This window comes from Mercenaria mercenaria, chromosome 15, assembly GCF_021730395.1.
Source record: "Mercenaria mercenaria strain notata chromosome 15, MADL_Memer_1, whole genome shotgun sequence".
Classification (NCBI taxonomy): Eukaryota; Metazoa; Mollusca; class Bivalvia; order Venerida; family Veneridae; genus Mercenaria; species Mercenaria mercenaria.
The window spans coordinates 29,148,620-29,172,188 of record NC_069375.1 but is presented as its reverse complement, the minus strand read 5'-3'; the positions used below and the strand labels follow the sequence as shown (position 1 = coordinate 29,172,188).

Genomic DNA, 23,569 nt, shown 5'->3' with positions numbered 1-23,569 from the left:
AAACCCCAAAATCAATCCCAGCCTTTGTCTTGATATAAGCTACATACATACCAAGTTTTATTCAAATATCTTTACCGAAACAAAAGTTATTGACCGGAAACCCTTTTTCTATTTTAAGTAACAGTGACCTTGACCTTGACCCCAGAAACCCCAAAATCAATCCCAGCCTTTGTCTTGATATAAGCTACATACATACCAAGTTTTATTCAAATATCTTTACCGAAACAAAAGTTATTGACCGGAAACCCTTTTTCTATTTTAAGTAACAGTGACCTTGACCTTGACCCCAGAAACCCCAAAATCAATCCCAGCCTTTGTCTTGATATAAGCTACATACATACCAAGTTTTATTCAAATATCTTTACCGAAACAAAAGTTATTGACCGGAAACACCAGTTTGACGCCGACGCCGCCCGCCCGCCCGACCGACATCTACCCCAATCTAATAACTCTATAGGACTGGTGTATCTATAGTGAATATTCATCATTTGTAACAAATCGCCATTATTCAAGATGGCCACCAAAATTTTGACAAATACACTCTTACATATACAACACATCTCAAGGAGGTCTAACAATAAACAAAAGGGCCCTGAAGGCCCTGTACTGCTCACCTGAACAAGTTCTTATCTAACTGGCCTAGATTTCATAAAGCCAAATATTTTGACCAGGTTTTATGTAAATCAGGTAGATCATTAACCAAGTTTTACAATGATCTGACCTAGTGACATAGGTTTTGAACTCAGGTACCCCCCTTTTGAACTTGACCTAGATTTCATACAATGTCATGTAGAAAACATTCTGACAAGGAGTTATGATGACCAAGTTGAAAAAGTGGCCGCTAAGGCCAGAGTTTTTTAATAACTTGGGTTACGGGAGATTTTCCAAAAATGAGCATTAGGAGGAGGGAATAAAAATAAAAATAAAGTAGGAAAATGTTAGCATCGGAAAGAAATAAATAAATAAAATGAAAAAAAAACACAAAAAATTTTATTTTGTAAAAAGTGCCACTGGGTTAAAAAAAAATTGTTGTTTCAGGCAAATGTAGATTCACAACACAGTCTAGATAAATCAGACAAGTTATTTTCCCAATCTGAAGCATTTTATTCCCACTTTCTTTATTAAAGCCTCCATGTTGTATGTTATAATATTATGTTGTAGAAACTATTAAATACTTGAAATTGTTTGCATGTTGCTTGCCTGCTTTAAACATATATATAGCTTGCTAATAAATAGAGACTAAACACGCCTGGCATTGTATTCTGTTTCTGGTGTTGGTGTGATTATATATAGTGTAGTGTAGTATTGTTGTCACATCCTATGCATATTGTGTTTCTGACCTTTTAACCCTTAGCACGCTAAGTTTCTAAAATGGACAGGTCCATCATTCAATTTGGGCAATACCATTTATCATTCGAAGGTGTGTTCACTCAAAATGTACTGACTGAATAGCGAACAGTGCAGACCATGATCAGTCTGCACAGATGTGCAGGCTGATCTAGGTCTGCACTGGTCGCAAAGGCAAAACTAATCGGTTGTACCACTGTAAGGGTTAAGGAAGACAGAAATAACTTTTCACTTTTTTCTTTTATGATTTCTCCATTTTTCATTTATGCTCCGACATGGGCCATTTTTCACTATACATGCAAGACAGTCCCAAGCCTGTTAAGTGTGAGGGGTCTCTTAAAAGTTACTGAACTCCATATCTGGCTACAACTTTGAAAGTAATTTGAGGTAGACTTTAAGATTTAAATTGCGAATTTTAACAAGAGATCACAGAGTGATCTTGGCGCCCACCAGTGTGCCATTTCTGAGTGTTCCAAATTTCAAGACTTACTGACTAGCTCAAGGTCAAATTTCATTTCCGTACACAACACTGTGCATGTGGTTCAAATTTGAAAGCTGTAGCTTGAGAAATGTGAAAGTAGGTCACTAGATCAATTTCAAGGACAAAGTTCTTTGTACACAAAACTATGCATGTGCATCAAGTTTGAAGGCTGTAGCTTGAGAAATCTGGAAGTAGGTCACTAGGTCAATCTTAAGGTCAAAGTTTAATTCGGTACACAAAACTATGCAAGTGGTCCAAATTTAAAGGCTGTAGCTTGAAAAATGTGGAAATAGGTCACTAGGTCAAAATCAAGGTCAAAATTCACTTCAGAATACAAATCTAGGCATGTGGTCCAAATTTGAAGCCTGTACCTTCAAAAATGTGAAAGTAGGTCACTAAGTCAATGTCAAGGTCAAAGTTTGTTTTGGTACACAATCTTATGCATGTGGTCAAAATTTGAAGCCTGTAGCTACAGAAATGTGAAAGTAGGTCACTAGGTCAATCTTAAGATCAAAGTTCATTTCAGTACACAAAACTATGCAAGTGGTCCAAATTTGAAGGCTGTAGCTTGAGAAATGTAAAAATAGGTCACTAGGCCAAAATTAAGGTCAAATTTTATTTCGAAATACAAAACTATGCATGTGGTCAAAATTTGAAGCTTGTACCTTCAAAAATGTGGAAGTAGGTCAATGTAAATGTCAAAGTTTGTTTCGGTACACAAAATTATGCATGTGGTCCAAATTTGAAGGCTGTAGCTTGAGAAATGTGAAAGTAGGTCACTAGGTCAAAATCAAGGTCAAATTTTATTTCGGAATACAGAGTTATGCATGTGGTCCAAATTTGAAGCTTGTACCTTCAAAAATGTCAAAGTAGGTCACTAGGCCAATGTAAAGGTCAAAGTTTGTTTCGGTACATAAAACTATGCATGTGGTCCAAATCTGAAGGCTGTAGCTTGAGAAATGTGAAAGTAGGTCACTGGGTCAAAATCAAGGTCAAATTTCATTTCGGAACACAAAACTATGCATGTGGTCCAAATTTGAAGCCTGTGCCTACAAAAATGGGAAAGTAGGTTACTAGGTCAATGTCAAGGTCAAAGTATTTTCGATACACAAAACTATGCATGTGGTCAAAACTTGAAGGCTGTAGCTTGAGAAATGTGGAAGTAGGTCACTAGGTCAAAATCAAGATCAAATTTCATTTTCGAACACGAAATATGCATAAGGGCCAAATTTGAAGCCTGTACCTTCAAAAAAAGTCAAAGTAGGTCACTAGGTCAATGTAAAGGTCAAAGTGTTTTCTGGTGCACAAAACTATGCATGTGGTCCAAATATGAAGGCTGTATAGCTTGAGAAAATGTGAAAGTAGGTCACTAGCTCAAAATCTAGGTCAAATTTCATTTCGAAACACAAAATTATGCATGTGGTCCAAATTCAAAGACTGTACCTTCAAAAATATGAAAGTAGGTCACTAGGTCAATGTCAAGGTCAAAGTTTTTTTCGGTACACAAAACTATGCATGTGGTCCAAATTTGAAGGCTGCAGCTTGAGAAATGTGAAAGTAGGTCACTAGGTCAAAATCAATGTCAAATTTCATTTCGAAATACGAAACTATGCATATGGTCCAAATTTGATGCCTGTACCTTCAAAAATGTGAAAGAAGGTCACTAGGTCAAAATCAAAGTCAAAGTTTTTTTCCAGTGCACAAAACTATGCATGTGGTCCAAAATTGAAGGCTGTAGCTACAGAAATGTGAAAGTAGGTCACTAGGTCAAAATCAAGGTCAACTCATGTCTAGGTTCATCTTGCTACTTAAAAGTATACGTGTGGTCCAAATTTGAATGTTGTAGTTATTGACAAGAAAATTTTAAAAGCTTTCCCCTATATAAGTCTATATGAACCATGTGACACCCTGGGCAGGGCCATATTTGACCCTAGGGGGATAATTTGAACAAACTTGGTAGAGAACCACTAGATGATGCTTCATTACAAATATCAAAGCCCTAGGCTTTGTGGTTTAGACAAGAAGATTTTCAAAGTTTTTCCCTATATAAGTCTATGTAAACCATATGACCCCAGGGCGGGGCCATATTTAACCCTAGGGGGATAATTTGAATAATCTTAGTTGTAGACCACTAGATGATGTCACATACAAAATATCATAGCCCTAGGCCCTGTGGTTTTGGACAAGAGGTTTTTCAAAGTTTTTCCCTATATAAGTCTATATAAACCATGTGACCCCCAGGGCGGCACCATATTTGACCCCAGGGAAATAATTTGAATCATCTTGGTAGAGGACCACTAGATGATGCTTCATACCAAATATCAAAGCCCTAGGCTCTATGGTTTTGGACAAGAAGGTTTTCAAAGTTTTTCCCTATATAAATCTATGTAAATTATAAAAATAAACAAAGGGCCATAACTCACTCATAAATTGTTAACCAGTCTGATTTTCAGGGGGACACAACTAGGGTACCAATACATCATTCTGACAAAGTTTGGTCAAAATCCCCCCAGTAGTTTCTGAGGAGATGCGATAACGAGAAATTGTTAACGGACGGACGGACCACGGACGCAGAGTGATTTGAATAGCCCACCATCGGATGATGGTGGGCTAAAAACAATCATAGTGTTGTGTACGGAAACAATACATATTTTCACTTTGTACAGTTACCTTCAATACCATCATCACCATCATCATCATCATAATCATTACTATCATCACCATACTAATTAGAAAACATCTTATTTAACAAAAAATAGTTTATTGTTATTTAAATTTATAGCAACAGTCAGCATTTTATTAAAATCACCAGACTTACTGTTGTTCAGCTACAAAACGAAAATCCACTTAAAAAAATCTGAAGTACATTTTACTCGGAGTAGAATTATGTCAAATTAGGTCATTCACCTTGCAATACCCAACCAGTTAACTTTTATCCCACATCAAAGAAAATCAATAAAGGAAAATTTTGCCGACACTCCTTTTGATGTCAGCTGCCATGTGCTGGTCGAAATGTGTCAAAGATATCAGTTTTTAATAGGTCAGGAGACAAATTGATATTTGTTTTTTTTTCTTCTAAAAATACTGTAAAGGATTTATCATTGATGAAAATCCAAAGTAAGTAGCAAATTTTTTACCGGTCGGAAAAAATGTATTAATTTAAACTGGATGTGAAATGTCATTTGCTAAAATATAGTTACTTGCTGAGGCTTTTGTGCTGAAATTATCGATATATTTTCCACAATTAAGTTACTTTGTCTTCCGACTTAGGAGCTTGTTTCACCAATTTAATCCAAGCCTTTTGTTGTCTGCAAGGCCTTCTAAACATGTCAGCTGATCTGGATAACGGTTTATATTTACGGACGTTCTCTATCAGACACGATACTTTCACACTGTCACACACTTCAAACACTGCCGGCAATTATTATTAGTTACGGGGCGGAGCTAGTCACGTCATTCTAGTAAAGTTACGTCACGGTGTATTGATTTTGTCGTCCTTTGAGAATATCGGAAGTCCTTTGCACGCGCTGTGATATTTATTGTAGGTTAATAGACACTGTTTTATTTTCCACCACGGAAAGTAGATGCAAGCGTCGGGGAAAATAAAAATAAAATCGCAATTTTGAATTTTATTTTTATTTGGATTTTGGAGAATTAGGACCCGGCGCTCCCGTATCCCAAGTTATTAAAAAACTCTGGCCTAAAGTTATCATTTTTCTATGACTTGACCTAATAACCTAGTTCTTCCCATGTGACCCAGTTACAAAATTATCCTAGACTTTCAACAGACAAACATTCCTACCAAGTCTCATGAAGATCAGATTGTGGCTTTTCGAGTGTTCAAAATGTCTTTCTATGATCTGACCTAGCTTTTTAACTAGATAAGTCAGTACTGAATTTGACTTTGATTTTGTAACCGGCTCATATTTGTTTCTTTAATATTATGATGTTCTTACTCATTTGGGGAATTACACATACAACTCGCTTTCTGTGTTCTACTATATTTATTTTCAATATTTAATTCCAATATCCATGTCCATCACTTGTAACTTTGCATTTATTTACTAATATTCTTCCTTCAAACTTCTAACACTACTTCCTTCTATCACTACCTCTTTTTTCTCCCTAACTTCCACTCCCTTCTTTCATTCATTCCTCAGCCCCTAAGATTTTCATGTATTAACACACCCTTTTACAAATATTATCCAATAGATATGTAGATTCCCATATCAATCATAATTAATTATTCTCATCCAAATATGGTTTCTGCTACCTAGAACTCCCAGACTCAAAGAACTTGATAAGTAGCTGTTACTTTCTTTGAACCTTAATCAGGCATAACTATCCTCAATAGTTGGTCCAGTATTGTAGACATAGATTATATGCATCAATTTGTAACACCTGTATGGAACCCACATTCAAAGACTTATCAATTACTATCAGCCTGAAGCTAATGCTTTATAACTAATTACCTTTACATAAATCTCATTGTCTAAATGTTAAATGTATCTTGAATATTTATTTTAAACATTATATATAATATAAAAAATTACATCATAAACATCACCCTGTCACACATCCTCATACTCTCTAAAAATTTGCTCCGCAAATTAATTCATTTTGAACACAGTAAATATTGTAAAGACTTGCAAACTTCATATAAAAAGAATTACCTCAATATAAAAATTACATACTCACTTAAAGACATCAAATATTTCCTTACATTTGACATTTAAGTATGATGGACATGGTAAAACAACATTTCATAAATTGTGGCATGCATCAAAATCAACATATAAAACAACCATGATGATATTACAATGATATTAATTCGAGAAAATTGATCATTATCATTTTATTATCTAATATCTATTTATGATTAATATGTGCAATTAAGTCACAAAACTCCTTTCCATTCGAAAATATTTTAAGAAAGAAATTGCGAAATGCACTACTTATTTTACTTATAAATGCTAATTACCAAATTCCTTTCTTTTCAAAAACATTTTAAGAAAGAAACTACAAAATGCCTTTTTTTGGGCATATACTTTATACAAAGACTAACTTGCCAGCCGTCTACTTTATACTGCTATTCATCATAAACATCATCATGAAGATAAAATGTTATTCTTATTTTTTTTTTTTATATACTCCGTATCAAGTTAGAAAGAATATAAAAGTGATCAAATATTTACAACAGAATATTTCAGTGCACACTTAAAATGATTGTCTGAATTCATTGTATAAATGATTGTCTGAATTCACTGTATTCAGTGTTCGTTTGTCTGTATTTCACGATCACATCACACTGTACAAAAAGTTCCACTTGGCCTCTTCATGAGTATCTATTTAAAGTTACTGTCTCTAATCACATTACTCATAAATTTTAACACATCAAATGCACTTTTTCACTGTTTCATTTTCTTTTTGTTTTATTTATCTCAGTGCAACCAGTGTTTCTGATTTCTACCATAAGAATGCCTTGTGAACTTACATATTAAACTTCTCAGAGTACACATCTTGGATTTTACTCATAAATACTTCACAGCAAGAGCATATATTAATTGCACCATGACAAATCTCTATTTTCCTCAAGGATATATCTATAGTTTACTAATTTGAAAGAGAACCTGGCTACTAATAGTCTTTAACTAGACATTTCCCTCTAATTCCCTTCCTTTGGAGCTAATATTCTTCAAGAAAATGTAAACTGTTGATGTTACTAGGACACCATTTTATGTTAAACTCCATCATTTTATATTTTTAAGTCTTTCCGGACAGACTTTTTGCTCTGTATGTTTATTACTACATACATTTTGAACTACAGAATTTTTATTATCACATGGGTATCACTATGCATGTAACTTGACTATACAGTCGTAAATAAACAAATCAGGTTCAAGTAAGAATAATAAATGCTTGTGACCCAACCCCCCAGAAAGTTAAACCAAAGTACTTGATCAAGATTTTAATTTGGAATTTGCATTCACAAACATCAAAATTCCATCAAACCAAATTTAGACCATTCAACACCATATGTAAAGTTAATGCTGTGGTTAAGATTTGCTCGATATCATTTAATATCATTTGACAAACTATTTAATACAATTAGGTAAGCATAATTTGCTGTATAAAATTCCCTTCACCAGCTTCACAACTAAGGCCACCGGAATTTATGGGCCTTACCAGAGAATGTGTACTTTGTATGGAAGTTTTTCCTCACATCCTCTGGCAGGTCACCACTGTAAACCCAGACACTTTTACAGTTCCCTCCGTCAGTGTTTCTGTACTTAGCCTTTTGAAAACATAGAAGGTCTGCATTAATGTAAGCCTGCAAATCGTCGTTGGGACACAAATTTTTCCAATAACGGACATTGACGTACCATCAACAGTTTCAGCATGTTTAATTTCAGAATCCGAAATTTGGAACTCTTTACTAAGGCCAGCATGTTTGTACATTGATAAAGTAATACATGAAATTGAGGCGCCACTATCTAACATAGCAGCCACTGAAAATTTTCCCAATCTTACATCAACTAATTTTTTCTCATTCCCAATTTGATTTTGATAGGCTTTCCCAATATTTGTGCCATTATTTAAATTTTCCCTACTACGCCCATCCCCCAAATTTTGTGGGACAGGCTCGTATCCCTATTTACTAGCTAACTGATGTACCCTTGCTGTATGCCCTATCTTTTTGCTAATATGACAAGTGGCATTCCTAAAATAGCAATCAGAAGACAAATGGTTGTACCTACCACAATGAATACACTTGTTCTTCTGTTTCTGAGTAAATCCTTGTCTTCTGTAGGGGTTGTGCCGCCATGGTTGTTGCAGTCTGTAGGTTTGTTGCCCAGATAGACTGCCCGTTGGGTTCTGCCCCATTGGCCCATTTGATTTAGGTTTTTGGTTAAGAGGTATTTTAGCATCGTATACCTCTTGTACGTCTTCTGCAATTTTAGCAAATTTCACTAATTCACCCATAGTTTTAGGCTCCTTCATGATAACATGCTTCTTGATATCTGCCTTCATCCCATATATAATTTTGTCCATTATTTCATCTTCAGTTTTATTTAGAAGTCTTCCACAGGAGGTCACATTCTCGATTTACTGCTGATCAGAGTTGTTTTCTTGACTCAAGTTCATGAATTTAGCGTACAAGTTGGCACGGTTACTGACATTGTCAAAACGATTTTTAAAAGACTCCTTAAGGTCATCAAAGTTCCTTTTTACACCTTCTGTTAAATTCAAGTACCACTGTTCTGCACTTTTAGGCATTACCAAACAGAATTGCACACATTTTTCTTCTTCAGTCCACTGATTTATTTGTGCCACCTTTTCAAATTTTTCCAAGAAAAAGTTCACATTTTCCCCATCTTGATATTGTGGAGCATTGACTGCCATCTTTGCTCTCGGCATTTTGCTATTTTAACTTGTACTAGGAGAAATTTTCTTATACTTAATTTACATCATATAATTATTTCACTTTTGTCCTTTGCCATTTTAGATCCAACCATATTCCCAATTTTAAATCCCTACATATTTCTTCACTATCACCAAGGATCTCTACTTTGGATTAACTCCACCATGTATAACCAGCTCAAATTTGTTTCTTTAATATTATGATGTTCTTACTCATTTGGGGAATTACACATACAACTCGCTTTCTGTGTTCTACTATATTTATTTTCAATATTTAATTCCAATATCCATGTCCATCACTTGTAACTTTGCATTTATTTACTAATATTCTTCCTTCAAACTTCTAACACTACTTCCTTCTATCACTACCTCTTTTCTCTCCCTAACTTCCACTCCCTTCTTTCATTCATTCCTCAGCCCCTAAGATTTTCATGTATTAACACACCCTTTTACAAATATTATCCAATAGATATGTAGATTCCCATATCAATCATAATTAATTATTCTCATCCCAATATGGTTTCTGCTACCTAGAACTCCCAGACTCAAAGAACTTGATAAGTAGCTGTTACTTTCTTTGAACCTTAATCAGGCATAACTATCCTCAATAGTTGGTCCAGTATTGTAGACATAGATTATATGCATCAATTTGTAACACCTGTATGGAACCCACATTCAAAGACTTATCAATTACTATCAGCCTGAAGCTAATGCTTTATAACTAATTACCTTTACATAAATCTCATTGTCTAAATGTTAAATGTATCTTGAATATTTATTTTAAACATTATATATAATATAAAAAATTACATCATAAACATCACCCTGTCACAATTTCATAGAGACAAGAATTCTTACAAAGTTTCATGAACCAAGTAGAAAATGTAACCTCTAGAGTGTAAACAAGGTTTTTCTTTGATTCAAATTACTGACCTAGCTTAAGACCTCAGCTAACCAAGCTCTGAACCTGACTTAGATTTCAAACTGACTTACAAACAGAACTGGTAAAATACAATTACAACTTGCACTGAAATACATGTATGTCTTAATAGTCTATATTCTCAGGGTTCCAGATAAGATGAGTGTAAGTGTAAATTATGCATTGAAATAATGCATAATATTATACACATGTATGGTAATTTTTATGCATGTATATGAAATGAAAGAACAGAAAAGCACGCAATTACTGGGTAGTTAAAAAATTCTTACATCTAAATAGAAAAATTGTCACTCAACGCCAAAGTCAGATCTACGCACCAAATTAATTAAGCTATAATGTGTCCAAATAGTCATTAGCATAGAGCCTGCCTGTGCGTAATGCAGAGAGCCTGTCTGTGCATCGAAAACTGGTGTCCAGAGAGACCGCTGGTGCCCAGACAAAACCGAAGTAAAGGGTTTTGAATAATTTCAATTAAATTTCGGCCTATTTATCAGTATTTTGTGGAAAATATTGAAAAATGAATACAAATAGCATGCTTGATATGTATGATATCAAAGCAAAAATTTGTTAAAGACTGTGGAAAAGGTCGGGCTAGTGTTCCATGTCAGTACACCAACAACTAATTTCATCGAGTTTTCGAGCAAAATCGCTGATAATTAAAAAGTAAACACTACAATACATAGTAAAGACATTCTTAATTCCAGCTATATGCATAATTATGCTGTTGTAGATATTGTTCTCTAAAATAGCAATTACTAGTAACATTTCAATTTTGACACTTGTAAATATTTTCTCATTTTTTTCTCATTTTAGAAGATAAAATTATTTAAATTGGGAATTCTTCTCCCTCTAATTATTGTAATATGACAATGCAACTTATCTTATAAAATCATTTTAAGTTGACAAATAATTATTCTGTCTGCTTCTTAACATCTTTTAAAAAGCAGTTTGATAAAAGGACTTAAGCCGAGTAAATTTACGTTTCTCTCTTTCTTGGCACTGTGTAATTACTTAATATCTGAATTTATGTTTGTTCGAAATCAGGTATAGTTTCTGACATGAACGCGTCGATTTTTGCTAAATTATTGTCGATTTTTGCATTCTGTACAAGTATTTAAACTAAAAAGCATAAAATCGATATAAACACTTAACTCATTCATAATCAAATATCACTGATTCCTACTGAAATATATTGAGGTCAGCAAAAACGAAACTACACTTTGGCAGGTGGCGGTAAAATTACGTATATCCAAGACTGGTTTGCATTATTGTTTTGAACACTACGGATCAGCAACTTGGAAGCTTTTGGATCAGTCTAAAATCTCGTATGCACACATAAACATTTGCCTCCGGGTACTAGTGATGGGCAAATCGGTTAGATTTGCCAACCGATTAATCGGCATAATCAGACAAGCCAACCGATTCGATTAATCGGATATAATCGGATAATCGGTTACTCTAGTTGCATTTATCTATAAGTTCACCTCACAGTGTATGTTTTATGTCATTACTTAAGAAATGAACTTCACAGACATCAAATATCCTGTTTCTATTGTATCCTGTCATAAACACAAGTAAGTTAACAGCATAAAAGTAAAATATTTGTGAAGATAGTAAACTTCAAATCAGGTACTCGTCTAAATTTCACCAGGGACTTATCCAGTGATATTGTGTTATTAAATTATTTGGAGCCAAAAAAAATGTATTAACGGTTTATTAATTCTTAGTTAACAACTGGAATGATTTCAGTCCTACAAAATAAAAAATTGAAAATAACTTTGCTAATATGTTTGCCTAAGTCTTACGGCATGCTATGCATACTGCCATACTAATGTCAAAAATTTAGGTTGATGGTTTTCCCGGCTTAATTTTGTATAAGCCATATATCTTCCAAAATCTTGATCACAAAAGACCTCAGTTTCTGTTGAGACTTTGGAGGAAGCCATTTTTACGTAGAAAAGTTTTCCTTGGCGTAATTGCCCCAAAGAACCGTAAATACCAGAAAGAAAAAGGTCAGAAACAACTAAATTATCCGTTTAGAATGCCAAGTAATTAATCGGTCAGGGAAAAGTGAAGTCGGCGATCGCGCTCATGAACGCAACGCCGACGATTATTCGATTGTCGCCCCATCACTACCGGGTACGATTAAAAATGGTTAATTGTTTGCTGAATGTGACAATTGGCCGTAAGATAATTAATGCCTCCAGCATGCATTACTTGATTTATAAACAAGGGGATTATGTGAAACCGTCAAAGTTATGCATGAAGACTAGATTATTGATTTTCTAGCTACTCGATATGGGGTTTTAAGGTAGCACGGCAGGCACGCTCTGAAATATTTAGTAGCCCAACAGAATTTTCTGGTAGCCCCCAGGCTCCGGACATGGGATTTCTTAAACCCTGATTTTGGCAGAGGACCACAAGGCAATGCTACATACCAAATATCAAAGGCCTCAGTCATGAATGTGATTTTAGACAAGAAGATTTTTAAAGATTTTTCCTATATAACATGATATAAGGCTTTGTAAAATTTGTGACCCCCCAGCTGCTTTTAATCCTAGGGGCACAATTTGAACAATCTTCATAGAGGACCATTAGATGATGTCACATGCCAAATATCAAGGCTCTGTGCCTTAGGGTTTTGGACCAGGAGATTTTCTTGCATGGAATTAATTTCTTTGAACAATTTTGAAAGGGGGCCATCCAAGGATCATTCCTGTGAAGTTTGGTGTAATTCTGCACAGTGGTTTTCAAGAAGAAGATTTTTTTAGAAAATGTTGACTGACAAACAACGCACCACTGACGACGGACACTGAGCGGTCACAAAAGCTCACCATGAGCCTTTGGTTCAGGTGAGCTAGAAATAAAGCATTCAATGTGATAATGGAAAAACTGTTGACACATTAAGGCTGGGCAAGGACAGGTAATTTCCAATGAAGGGTGATCACTTCCTGCTAAGGGGAGCTAATTTTGTCTTTGTTGTTTTATTTTTATATGTATGTATCTCCTCTAAAACTTCACTAAGATAGCCCTGCATTACAATTGTTGTAATTTGTAAATAAGCTAGATAAAATTTATGTGCTCTTTCTTACATACCTCTTTAACAAGTGTATTTTCACTAAGCTGTCCATCTAGCACTTGTCTAGCTTTCACAAACTTCTGGTGATCTGCAAGAAAATGAATCTATTTTACTGTTTCAACAGTACTGAAAATATCAATTTCATTTTCCACTGGTATGGAACTGCACTTTACATGCTTTAGGGTTTGAATTCAAAATCACTTACAAGTGACTTTTGCGCAAGTCAATTTTTATGACTTTCAGTTTCAACCTGCTGCAAGTACGCATTTACTAAATTTTACACAGTATGCATCAACTGATATTCTATTGAATGGTTTGCAGGTTTTAATATTTTTGGTGATATACACATACATATCATGATAATTATGTCATAAAAAAATTATATTAAATATGAGCTGTCACTAATGGTGACAAATGCCCCCGCAGTGCCTTGACCTTTGACCTGGTGACCTTGACCTTTGACCCTAAAGTCAATAGGTGTCGTGTACTCAATAAGTACTATTAGCAGGGCTTCGGAAATTTGCCGGTTTGTCGGTTTTGGACCGATTTTTGACTTTTCAGACCGATTCGTGAAGTGAAAAAACGAAAAAAATCGGTCCCGTAAAAATGGAGAAAAGTATAAATTTCGGTCTGATATCTCAATACACGATCACCTGCCAAGTAGGAAATTGTTGGTCGCACCTTCAGATAATCAATAAACGTGTCAATCGGTCGATTGTCACTTTGATAATCGGTCCGTAATTAGCGCGTGACGCAATCAGTGCTCGCGCGGCACATCCTTTAATGTTTGCAGACAGCCGACTGCGGTGTATTAAACAGTTTTGACTGGTTTCCTAACGTTTCTGACTGGATCCAAATCATTTCGACGGGGATCCACTTCTTTTATTTAGAATCCGACGGATGGTTTATTTCAAAAGGCTATGTTTGATCACGGTAACAAACAAATGGTCGCTGCATTTAATCAAAGAGCTATAATTGTACATTACAGGTCTTTGATTTAATGAGACATCACACAGAAAACCGATAAAAATAATTTTTATATTTACTTGATTTGAAAAAATTACATGATTCATTTGTTGGGGCTCCAGTTGAAACAAATGCAGAAAATCATCTTTGCAACCCGACTGTAAAAAAGAAAAGAATGGACGGGCAACCACGAATGATAAAGAAAACCGGAGTGGCACTGTTTATCAAATCGGTCTTTTAAAAAACGTTTCAAAATGAAATTTTGTTTACATCAGAAGAGAACATATAACTTTATAAAATGTAGTTGCTTATTGAAGTACAACGTAAGTGAAATGAAATATCCCTGGCCAACCCGCGTGACGTTTTGGTACTATACATGCGGGAAATTCGATCACAGCGTTCAAATAACGTACACATTCGGTCCGCGGCAGAGTATTCTTTAAATACTGAGGCTGTTTAGCAGAGAATATGTGTCGTGTAACTCACTTTGACGCATTGTATTTTATAGAATTCCGTCAAAGAATGAGGAAACATCACAAAGTATCTGCCGTGTATACGGTATCGAAGTCACGTGCGTTGGCTTTTAGACTAGTTACGCACACGGTGTCAATGCCTCGTATTATCTCGGAAAAACATCGAAATTTAAACAAAGTAACGATCACACATAACACTGAATAACTGTCTTCAATGTATGGTAACGCGAGGTGACTGGTAACTCAGTTTTAATGCATGACATGCTTATTTCTTTACCCTATCACGTTTTACAAAATATGTAATATTGGGAATGCGGTGGGTGGGGTAACGCCGATGTCAGGATTTTCGTTTTGGACCGATTGAGTTATCAAAATTTCCGGAGCCCTGACTATTAGCATGTGAAGTTTGAAGGTCCTGGGTGCAGTAGTTTGCGAGTTAAGTGCCTTCATGCAAGAAGCTGACATTGGCTCCTGTGACCTTGACCTTTGACATGGTGACCCCAAAGTCAGTAGGGGTCGTGTACTCAATAATTACTATCAGCATGTGAAGTTTGAAGGTCCTGGGTGCAGTGGTTCGCGAGTAAAGTGCCTTCATGCAAAAAGTTAACATTGGCCCCTGTGACCTTGACATTTGACCTGGTGACCCCAAAGTCAGTAGGGATCGTGTACTCGATAACTACTATCAGCAAGTGAAGTTTGAAGGTCCTGGGTGCAGTGGTTCGCGAGTAAAGTGCATTCATGCAAAAAGTTAACATTGGCCCCTGTGACCTTGACCTTTGACCCCAAAGTCAGTAGGGGTCGTGTACTCAATAAGTACTATCAGCATGTGAAGCTTGAAGGTGCTGGGTGCAGTGGTTCGTGAGTAAAGTGCCTTCATGCAAAAAGTTAACATTGGCCCCTGTATCCTTGACCTTTGACGTGGTGACCCTGAAGTCAGTAGGGGTCGTGTACTCAATAAGTACTATCAGCATGTGAAGTTTGAAGGTCCTGGGTGCAGTGGTTCGCGAGTAAAGTGCCTCCATGCAAAAAGTTAACATTGGGCCCTGTGACCTTGACCTTTGACCTGGTGACCCAAAGTCAGTATGGGTCGTTTACTCAATAAGTACTATCAGCATGTGAAGTTTGAAGGTCCTGGGTGCAGTGGTTCGCGAGTAAAGTGCCTTCATGCAAAAAGTTATCATTGGCCCCTGTGACCTTGACCTTTGACGTGGTGATCCCAAAGTCAGTAGGGGTCGCGTACTCAATAAGTACTATCAGTATGACATTGTGAAGTTTGAAGGTCCTGGGTGCAGTGGTTCGCGAGTAAAGTGCCTTCATGCAAATTAACGTTGTGATGAATGAACTAACGAACGAACGAACGAACTAACGAACGGACAGTTGAAAACTAATATGCCTCCCTTCGGGGGCATAAAATCTCAACCCCTGCTAATTTGATACTGTTCCAAATTGACTGTACATATTAATTTCTATTAATTTGTTAAAATTACCATTTAAATCAAAACCACAGGTTAAAATGAAATGTTTCACTTAATATATGCATAGAAAAAACTAATAGGAGAATTTCAGACAGGTAGGAACTTTTTTTTCCATATTTTTGGAAAATTCAAAGTCATCAATACTGTCAGCAAATCACTATTATAATGTCACTCATTTTAAGTTTAAAACTGTGGTTTTGATTTAAATGGTAATTTCAACAAATTTCACAGTCTGACAGACCCAGTCTGTAAATTTATTGACAGAAAAATCATGAAATTTATGGATTGTCCATATACCAGGGTTGATCCAAAAGTAAAGATATGTTGCATAGTTTTAACGATATCGGCATATACTGAAGGCATGCTTGCAGCGATCGCCGCATGTCACTTGCGTTATTGACGTCCAAGACGACGTTTTTTACTTACTGACTGCTATCAATACTCATTCCTTTTCAACGTATTGTCTTTGATTTTGAATTTCAATACAGCGCTCATATCTGTTCACCCATTTACGGAAAGCACCAACATATCAGTTCTTTGAAAGAGATGAAAATACATTTACATTCTGTTTCAAAAGATCAAAGTCCTGGAAATGGACCACTCAGAGTTAATCTTTCCTCCTGTTCACTGTTTTTGTCTATATGTGCTATTTATCATCTGCATGGCCTCTAACGGTGATTTTCCTAATTTAAAACAAAAATCCTTGACAGCTCGCCACAGTGTTTTGTCAGAAATCGACATTATTTGCTCTCAGAATGAATATGCGTTAACACTGCATAGATATTTTCAAAGAACGATTATGTCAATAAAATTCCAACAGCAGACGGCAGAGATACACGACGTCACGTTGTAAAAATTTCATATGATTTAGCACATTATTTTGATAAAGATCAGTGGTGCCTTTGACAGTTTTGTTAATGAAACCAACACTATTTCAGCGTGCAGTGACATAGCGTAAGTAGTAATTTTTTAATTCGTATGCATTCTAAACGAAAAAAAAATGCCAGAAATAAATATTTTGCCATTTTATCCGAATTGATATTTGTACATTTTGATATGATTTTTATTATTATACTTTGAGAAATAAGCGCACCATGGACGCAGTGACATTACTTTTGGATCATCCCTTGTATTTACAGAATATCAGTTAAACAACAAAATCCTAGACCTGTTAATAGTTGTTAAAAAACTTGCTATTTTCCCATCAAATTTGTCATAAATTCCAAAAGGTTAAATAAAATAAATATTCTAACACAATCCGATTCTTTTCCTATTAAACAAAGAAGGCAGAAAACAGTGAATTATTATACAACAAATCACTGTTCTGACGTCACAATTATTACGTCATGGCGTCAAACGGCATAGCTGCGCGCTGGGATAGAAACCGATCGAAAACGGGCAAATTTTTAATGAATATCGTCAAGGATGTACTTAAAAATCCTTGGTAACGTGTTAGAATCGAATTTAGTGATTTGCTCTTGAATAAATCATTGTTTGTCGTTCAGATGCGTATTATTATATCACTCAGGCTGCGCCCTCGTGATATAATTCCTTCGCATCTGAACGACAAACAATGATTTATTCAACGACAAATCACTGGATGAGATATATTATTTCTTAATTACAAAATGTTTGATGTCGTTTATAGTTCAATAACATTAAACTTGCACAACATGTCCCTGTCTCAAGTTTAATCCAATGACAGCCGTTTGCATAGCAAAAATTTCAACCTTGTTTTATTGAGATGTAATTTTGGAAAAGTCCCATGACATGTGATATACTGTTTTACCATTTTAAATTAAAACTGCATCAACAATCACTTCCTTGAGGCATTACAAAGTCTCTTCCAGCGTAATTTAATGAAATATTACGCACAGTGCATTTTAAAAAATATACAGAATCAATCATACATGCTTAGACGAAAACAAATACATTTAACCTATGGCACTAGTAAAGCAAACATGTGGTCATTATTTGATGCAATGGTTCCGCTAAATGCATATTAACTAGTCTTTGAAACTGCTTTGATATAAATTTGTAATTATATGAAAGAACTTTTAATTAGATTACCACAGAATGAGATTAAGGCTGGTAACACGTACCTATCGACTATATATACATACTACGTAGACAATATGTACCGTAATGGGCCGCATTGTTTATAACATCCAACCGTGAGAATATTTTTCGTCTGAATTCATTCTTTATAATAAACAAATGATAAAGAAGATGTGACAGTTCCGTGTTTTGATGTGAAAGTAAATGGATACATGTAAGTTTCGATTTCAAAGCTTGGACAGATCATCAGTGCTTCCAGTAAGACCTCCAATAGATACATGACTTTGTGTACTAGTCAGGTTTCTTTGTCCATTAATTGTTGGTATTTAGCTTAAAATTGCCTTTTTAGTCACTTCAATCGACATCGTGAACTTGTAAAACCTTCCGTAAGATATTTTGCGGAAAGCTCTACCAGGAAAGTTAGAACTCGATAAAACGTTGGACAATAATGTCAAAATGAAATGTCATTATCGTAAAATATTGAAGTCCAATGTTTACTTATAAAACTGATGTTGTTTAGCATGTTTAGAGTTTTTAATTAGCAAAGTCATCAATAAAGAGACCCGCGGTTCCCTCCCTGACTCATCTGGCTTCTGTTCTGTGTGGAAAAGGATTATATACAGTGTGCCCAATCACGTAATCGCGTTACGGAATTTTCAGTATTTGAAAGTGCTAGCCCCGTTACTACGTTTTTTCCCAACAAAACTTTCTCATTTTAACGCTATTCCTGTTCATTTGACTTGCACAATGAGCGCACAATGTCAAAAGTGGTTGAACAGGAATAGCGTTAAAACGAGAACCGGTTTTGGTGGGGATATCGTAGTACCGGGGGTAGCATTTTCAAATACGTGTCGAATCATGTGCATGATATTAACACAATATATTGAATAAAAAACTTACACCCTGATTTATAATTTTTGTTTACCTTCGTTTCCACTTTCACTTTCGAGCTCAAAATGACGTAGCGCGATCACGTGATTGGGCACACTGATATATAGGGCCAATTCGTTTCACTTTTGCGGCGTGCAACCGGCTAGGCGTTCGTTTGGCTTCTCAGCACTGCCCAGGTCTAACAAAGCGGCAAATCATACATTTTCGCGATTTAAAATTGGGTAAACATTTGGAAATTTCAGTTAGTAAAAGTAAATGTAGAAACATACTGCAAGAACTTTTTGCTAACATATTTGGAACAGGCCACAAGAGAAAATCATATCCTGGCATCATGTGTTCCCGACAGTCTAACAAAAACAGGCATATTTAACAAATAAATAAGATAAATTCATCTTTCAAATTACCATTTCCTCAAAATTTTACCCCGTCCTGATCATCCTGCTTTAAAAAAATACACATTTTTATTTTCGTTGAGTTCATAGTAGCACATTTTATCAGTGACCTACTTTCTAGTTCCAGGAAGCACCTGTCATATATTCCCGAGCTATATTAAGAAACTGATATTTTTACCATTTCTGTTAAAATCACTGTTGTGAAACTGTGTCACTGCAAAAAGTATATAATTTTGAAATATCACCTGTTTTATAAAAATAGCATTTTTCATTATTTTCTTAAAATATTTCTAAACTAAAACAATGGGTATGCACAAATGATATGGTTGCCCAGCAACTTATCTGACAATTGAAATAATTCGAAAACCCAAAATTGCTACCTATTTTTCAAAACCTACCCATATCAATATCAAAAGGCTATAGACTGAACTTCTTTTAAAAGTTAACACCTTCCTCTAAAATATTTCCTTTACAGATAGCCCTGATTTATATCTGAGAAAATAAATATGTGTTTCAGTTCTTTCACGTAACGCCTCTTGCTACTTTACGCAGTCCATATCTTTTACAGTTGAAATCAGGCAGATTGATGTCATCATGGTTTATTTTGATTGACTTCCGATGTAGAACTTTTGATAGCAGTAATGATGCTTGATGGAAGATTTATGGATATATACCAATTTTTAAACCATGTTAAAAGTTACATTAAGATTTTCTAACTTAATTACATAATTTGAAATCAGACTGAAACTGTCTTGCTTTGACTGAAACAGGCTGATTCGGACCATGGCTGATTCGGCCCAGGCTGATTCGGACCAAATATGTTGGCTGATTTGGACCAAATACTTTAAATAAAAGTAGAAAATGACCATATATTTCGGCTGAGTTGGACCACAAACTTTGATTTACGAGTCAATAAGGACCATATATTTTGGATGATTCAGCAATGTTCAGGAAATAATGTTGATTATAGGGATTTAACTTGAAGTAGGGACGTTTATGTTATAAAATATACACCGTACAAGCTCCGTACCGTACTCATGATATTAGTGTCTGGAACACTTTGGGCCGAATCAGCCATGGTCCGAATCAGCCTGTATTCTGCTTTGACTGTTTATTTTTTCATTTTTAAAACAGCAGACAAAATGTTTACACTCCTGTGTATTTACTTGTGAGGATTATGTTGCATGCAAAAATATACTGGCCATTTCCATAATAGCTCGAGAATACATGTATGTCGAGAACACATGACGTTGGGATAATAAATTGGAAAGTTATTTTTTTGTATTTGTAGGGAGGTCAGACTATTTTTTTAAAGTCGTAAAATACACAAGTATTATACCTCGTTGGAAAGGCATTGGAGTAAGAAACACAATGGTACATATTTCATTAAAATCTGACAAATGATAAAAAATTTATGAACATTTCAACTTTTTATAATTCTGTCCCTTTCTGCTGACATGAAAAGTGTCATTTGTATCACTAAAAAGATAAATTTATATAGCTTAATTGCATTCTTAACAATAACATACCATTTACATGAACAACTATTAAAATAATAATAAAACAAGAGGGACAAGATGGATCTAGCCTAGGTCGGTCACCTGAGAAAAAAACATATATAAACTCACCATAACAGCGTAAATATGTTTGACCTAGTGATTTCATGGAAAAAATATTCTGACCAATTGTCATTAAAAAATTGGAGCAAAGATCTTGAGTATAAACAAGTACTTTCTTTGATTTGACCTGGTGACCTAGTTTTTGACCCCATATGATCCATATTCGTATTTAACCCAGATTTTATCAAGGCCATCATTCTGACCTAATTTCATGGAGATCAATTGAAAAATACAGCCTCTATCGCATACACAAGCTAAATGTTGACAGAAGACAGACGGACGCCAGACATCGAGCGATCAGAAACAAACACCTGAGCGTTGCTTAGGTGAGCTAAAAAAATAAAATTACCTTTTTATTTCAATGTTTTACACAGGAATTCAGTATGTGCTTTATTTAGCTACTTGAAAAATGGACAGTTACTGTATTGAATTAAATAAGAAATAAACATATCAATCTTGAGTCAAAATAATTCAACGTTCTTGAAAGATTGTTTATATTTGTGACAGGCAATCTAAACGTCAAAACCTTGAATGACTAAATTAATAGAAGATAAATCATAATTCTAAGTCATGTAAAGTTACCAGTTTTATCGCTTGTATAGACAAGGTAAATGTTTTTAACTTAATCACTAGAAAATTTGTAATTTTGGATATTATTTGACATGTTTTACATAAATTCCTCACTTTAATGTAATATATGTCTCTCAATTAAATTTTTAGGTTTGATACTCAGGTTTTAATCTGAAGAACTTATCTTAATATGTCTTACAGTCTGTTTGTTTGTATGTTATAGGATAATATGTTTATGTCGGATACAAGCTTCAAGCTTATGTTGTAACTTTTATATATAACCGACGTTAAATAAATATTATCTTATCTTATCTTATCTATCTTATCTTATCTTAAATTAATCAGGAATTAAATTTTGTTTCGATACATGTAAGTTTTGTTTGAATTTATGGGCAATATGTGAAATAATCGGCATTTAATTTAAACCAGTAGCATGTCAAGCGTCGGCAGCGATGAAAATTTCACCGGAAATTGCTTCAACTATTTTTGTCTTTTGACTGAATACAAATGGCGATTTTGCCCATATGAAAAGAAAAAAGAAGAAAAAAATATTTTATTTATATTTTCTAGGATCGCGCCAATTTAGTTGGACTAATGAAAATTCATAATGCAAATATTAAAATTATAATTCATCTTACTGTAAATGGAATAACATTTTGTGAGTCAATGGTGTGAGTTGTAAGCTGTCAGAGTTACAGTCAAGGACTGTGGTTTGAAACATTAAGCCCTCTGATACTATTTATATTATGTAAGTTATAATGAAAGCCTAAATTTATCAAATTAAACAACTTTCAGTGTTTTGTTTACATCGCGAAAACAGATTACGACGTCACAAAAAATCACTTCCTGTTTTCGCGGGAACATACATGCCAACTTTAATCTTCTTGCGCCAGCTTGCGCCTCACCTAAATCGGACAAAACAAGCATTTTTATCGACTTAAGGCGTTAAATCATTACTTATTTCTTTTCCAGACTTTTCTATTCACTATTTCCTTGCTTTTCAAGCTGACCAAAATAAGGCAATTTTGACCGCATGCTGTGGTTTTTCTGTTGTTTATTTTTATTTTAAAAAAAATCTGACAGAGGGCGCTTCCTTCTCCAACAAGTGCGCGTGATCAGATTCAGAATCCAGTCAAAACTTAGAATTTGACAGCTTTTCCAAGAAACCCACCGTCACAGTAACTTCCAAAATGGCGGCGCATAATAACGGTGTTGCAACAAATAAGTCAATATTTAAACGTTACTACCTCTATTGAAATATATTGATTTAAATCAACTTTTAGTGCTAACTGTTAATTTGATATCCAATATGTATATCTAAACATCAATTTCTTCAACAGTAACTTAGTAAAGAGCTTTTACCGGCATTTGAAAACACCTATCATTTACATGAAGTCAGATAGTAAATACATTAATACGTCATACGCTGACCTCTCTAGTATTTGCAGCTCAGGTGGCCAGCGTACGCCGAAACGTTAGGTTATTAATAAACCGGCGAGAATTTTTTTCTTGCCGCTCACGTGACCCGCGTGCCCCGGGTTGAGTGAAACGAATTGGCCCAGAATCACAAACTGCGAATGTGCTTGCCCTCACATGTTCAAATATCACACGTTTACGCGACTTCTCTAATGGTAGAATATCTGAGAAAGTAAAGAAGTTATAATTAAATCAATCACAAATTATTGTTGAAATGTTATTTATACATATTCTTTTAAATGAAATTAAATTTTACCCTTTTGCAGAGCCTGAAATTTCTCTGATTCTGTTGTCAACTTTTTTTGTAACTCGGGATCCATTTTAGTACCCATTTTGTAAAACCTATTTCCATTGGATTTAATTCTATAAAATGAACCAAT

General features: G+C 34.9%; 1 protein-coding gene across 1 annotated transcript in view; it reads right to left on the bottom strand.

Annotated features, from left to right (window-relative positions):
* The window catches only part of LOC123549836 (prefoldin subunit 6-like), a 45,897-nt gene extending 22,334 nt beyond the window's left edge, over window positions 1-23,563 (bottom strand). Inside the window, exons 1-2 of the mRNA XM_045338277.2 lie at window positions 23,446-23,563; window positions 13,287-13,357 (exon numbers count right to left, since the gene is read on the bottom strand). Of these exons, the coding sequence (XP_045194212.1) occupies window positions 13,287-13,357; window positions 23,446-23,521 (147 nt within the window). The 5' untranslated portion in view covers window positions 23,522-23,563. The remainder of the gene's footprint in view (window positions 1-13,286; window positions 13,358-23,445) is intronic.
* Between the last annotated feature and the right edge of the window lie 6 nt (window positions 23,564-23,569).